This window comes from Camelina sativa, chromosome 4, assembly GCF_000633955.1.
Source record: "Camelina sativa cultivar DH55 chromosome 4, Cs, whole genome shotgun sequence".
NCBI classification, from domain to species: domain Eukaryota; kingdom Viridiplantae; phylum Streptophyta; class Magnoliopsida; order Brassicales; family Brassicaceae; genus Camelina; species Camelina sativa.
In genome coordinates this window covers 458,152-462,319 of record NC_025688.1, presented here as the reverse complement: position 1 = coordinate 462,319, position 4,168 = coordinate 458,152, and the positions used below count along the sequence as shown (strand labels likewise).

At 48.2% G+C, this 4,168-nt stretch overlaps 1 protein-coding gene across 1 annotated transcript; it reads right to left on the bottom strand.

The window, feature by feature from the left end:
• On the bottom strand, nucleotides 2,564-3,787 carry LOC104783415. The gene is made up of 2 exons (XM_010508575.1): nucleotides 3,400-3,787; nucleotides 2,564-3,267 (listed from the first exon to the last, which is right to left on the bottom strand). Exons 1-2 carry the CDS (start codon nucleotides 3,785-3,787, stop codon nucleotides 2,564-2,566), a joined length of 1,092 nt encoding a protein of 363 aa, XP_010506877.1.

Below are 4,168 nucleotides of genomic sequence, written 5' to 3'. Positions count from 1 at the left end.
CAACTATTTTCCTTGATCTCCTAGGCGATGAGCTGGATGAACAAGGACAAGGTGCACGCTGACAAGGTGCGCGCTGCTAAGAGAGAGATCGTNTCTTGATCTCCTAGGCGATGAGCTGGATGAACGAGGACAAGGTGCACGCTGACAAGGTGCGCGCTGCTAAGAGAGAGATCGTGCTAGTTCAGGATGCGCTTGCTGAGGCTGAGCGAACGAGTAAGGAGAATGCAACAATTGTGAAGGATCTGACGGCTTCTCTTAAGAAGTCACATCGGAAGCTTAATTCCGGGTCAGCGCGACTAAGAAAAGCGCGAGATGAGCGAGGGGAGGAAGAGCGTGCGAAGGCTGCTGTTGTGATCGGGACGCAGCATGAGCGTATTGAGCGTATGAGGACGCCCTTGATTGCAACGTGCGAGAGACAGCTTCATTTGCTCGTTCTCAGCCAAGTTACCGGGACTAGGCTATGTCTTCAGAAGTTGATTGACAGGGGAACCACAATTCCCGAGAGTAGGATGGAGCGTCTTGCAGCTAGCCAGGAAACGTTTCAAGCAAAGGTTGACGGGGTTGTGGTACCGCCGCTTCCTGATGCTGATCTGGAGCCATTTCCGGAGACCGCTGACGGAGGCGCTGGTGATAATGCTGCTAACGAGTGATATGTCCTCGTATTATTGCTTGTTGTTCTCGCTTTTGGATTTTCTTTTTGTCATTGCGAACTCGATTGCTGATTGCTTTTGTACTTTTCCTTTGGATATTTGCAAACTTGGTTGCTTTTGATTTATGAACTTGATTATTGCCGATTATTGTTTCCTTCATTATGATGAAGCTGCTTTTGAATTTCATGTTTTTTGTCGCTCAAAGATTGATTATTGCGTAGAATAGAGATGCGACGTTTTCGTTGTTTACGGGGCATATTTTGCAGTGCAGGACGTCTCCTGGCTTACCCTGGATATGTTGTTCCCCGAAAGGTCTCGAGTAGACAAGAAGGACTTGTCGTACTATTTTAGGTGCGGTACGCATGACCGGCTTACCCTGTGGGTGCTGCAGGAATTGCGGCTGTGCGAGTCGGGGTCTTGGCTTATTCACTCCGGTTCCTGCTAGGTATGCGAGTCGGGGTCTCGGATTATTCACCCACGCGGAGCGCGTTTTAGAGTTGTGCCCCTGGCCAGGGCGTCAGAATAAGAGTCGATAGATTGCTCAAGAGCGTTTCGAAGTGAAACTTTTATTTTTTTATTAAAGTTATAGTTGGACCTCGTGAAAGGCTGCCTACGTACCCTCGGAAGGGATCAAACCATTCGTAGTTCGAATTACATGGAAATGCTCAGTAGATCGAGTGGTGTTTTTTTTTTTTTTTTTTTTAGCGACTGGCGGACTAATAGTAGTAGCGCTTGAGGTTGGCGAAATTCCAAGATCTCGGAACTGGAGTGCCATTCATCTCGAGTAGCTGATAGAAGCCGGGATTGACGATCTTGGAGATTAAGTATGGACCTTCGAGCATTCTTCTCCCTTATATTCTCGAAGACTTTGCGGAGGACGAGATCACCCTCGGCGAAGTAGCGAAATTTGACTTTCTTGTTGTAGAATTTTGCGGCAGCTTGCTGGTAGTTTTGGATGTGTAGTAGAGCTTGGTCGCACTCTTCTTCAATGAACAGGAGTCTGTCGCACAACATTTTGTTGTTCAAATCAGGATTATTAACGAGCATGGAACGTCGGAGCGTGGGGATTCCTACTTCAGCCGGTGCGAGTGCCTCCATGCCGTAGGCGAGAGAGAATGGTGTTTGACCGGTAGACGTACGTGGAGAGGTTCGGTGCGACCATAGGACGCCGTCGAGTTCGTCAGCCCATAGACCTTTTTTTGCGTCGAGGCGTTTCTTGATTCTGGCAAGTATAGTTTTGTTAGTTGCCTCTACTTGGCTGTTGCCTTGCGGGTATCTTGGAGTGGATTTACTTAGGCGAATCCGCCAGCCAGCACAGAATCCTTCGAATTGTAGGGAAATGAATTGTAGGCCGTTGTCACATACGATCTCGTACGGAAGCCCATGCCGGCGTATGATGTTTTTCCAGACAAAATTCTAGACTTCATTTGCTTCTAGTGAAACGTACAATTCTGCTTCGATCCACTTTGTGAAGTAGTCCGTCATGATCAAGAGATACTTCTTCTACTTAGATGGTGTTAGCGGACCGACAATATCCATCGCCCATCGCATGAAGGGGTAAGGTGGTGACGTTGTTTGCAGAAGTTCAGTCGAAGAATGGATGAATGGTGCGTGGCGTTGACACTTTTCGCACTTGGCTGCGAAGTCGGTGCAATCGACGACCATGGTTGGCCAGAAATGTCCATTGCAACGGATTTGAAGTGCTAGAGCATGACCGCCTGAGTGGTTTCTGCCAGCGCCTTTATGGACTTCACGCATGATATCGTTGACGTCCTTCGCATTAACGCAGATGAGAACAGGCGATCGCCGAAATAAGTTGCCGTCCAACATCGTGTACTGGGCGAAAGCTTGAGTTAGGGCGGGTGGAGCCGGTGTTGTGATTGCTAAGATGTTGAGCGGGTTTGTTTGTGTGTCTATTGAAGGCGCAATAAGTTGACATCGATACTTGGTTGCTCGATGCTTTCCACAAGTATGACTCTTCGAAGATCAGGATCAGAAGTAGAAGCGAGCATCGCGAGTGCGTCAGCCGGAGCATTGTCACTTCGTGGAATCTTGATGATTTCGAAGGATTCAAACTTTTGAGATAAGTCGCGAACGACCTTGAGATAAGCGTCCATCCGCGCGTGTCTTGCCGCATAATCTCCACTGAACTGATGCGTGACTAGTTGAGAGTCGCAATAAGCTTGGATTTTCTTGACTCTGATTCCGTGTGCGAGGATCAATCCAGCGATCAACTCTTCATACTCTGCATCGTTGTTTGAAGCGGAGAAGGTGAGACTGAATGACTGTTCAAGGATTTCTCCAGTTGTTGAGGTCAAGCGTACGTCCGCTCCTGAGCCCAATTTTGACGATGCGCCATCAACGTCGAGTGTCCAGATTTCAGGCGGAGGGGAATCAACTTCGAGTTTAGGCGAGAGTTCGACAAGGAAGTCTGCGAGAACTTGAGACTTTGCACAGGTGCGCTTTTTGTACTCAATGTCGTATTCGCTTAACTCAACTGCCCATTTTGCAAGGCGTCCTGACTGGCTCGGGCTGTCAATGATTGTTAGGAGAGGCTGATTCGTCAGGACTTCAACAGTGTGAGACTGGAAGTAAGGGTGGAGCTTGCAAGCTGATACTACAACCGCATATGCGAGCTTCTCAAGAGTCGGATTTCAGAGTTCGGCCCCGTCGAGAGTCTTGCTCACGTAGAAGATAGGATGTTGCTCTCCTCGATCTTCTCTGGCGAGCACGCCACTTATAACCGAACAAGAAATGGCGATGTAGAGATACAAAGTTTCGTCCCACTCAAAACGTTTGTTTCCACGAAGCAGCTGATAAAACGGCAAGCTCTTATCCGTTGAGCGAGAGATGAAACGATTCAGTGCGGCAATACGCCCAGTTAGGCGTTGTACCTCGCGGGTGTTCCTTGGAGATGGAAGGTTGATGATTGCCGAAATCTGCTTCGGATTGGCTTCTATACCGCGCTTTGTAACGAGGTATCCCAGGAATTCGCCTGAAGTGACGCCAAACGTGCATTTCGCCGGGTTTAGTTTCATGCTATACTTGTTCATAATATCAAAACATTGTTTCAGGTGTGCGACATGGTTTGCGGCTTGAGCTGACTTGACGAGCATATCGTCGATGTAGACTTCCATGGTTCGATCAAGTTGGCTTGCGAACATATGGTTCACCAGTCGCTGAAACGTTGCTCTTGCATTTTTTAATCCAAATGGCATGACTCTGTAACATAAAGTGCTTGTTCAGTAATAAACGCACTCTTTTCGCGGTCATCCTTGTGCATCATTATCTGGTTGTAGCCCGAGAACGCATCCATGAAAGATAGTAGTTCGTTTCCAGCTGTGGCCTCGACAAGCTGGTCAATGGGCGGAAGAGGAAAATTGTCTTTCAGACAAGCTTTGTTGAGGTCAGTGAAGTCGACGCACACTCTCCACGTTCCATTCTACTTCTTAACCACGACCGGGTTACTCAGCCAGTCTGGATAGCGAATTTCAGTGATTGAACCCGCATCAAGTAGT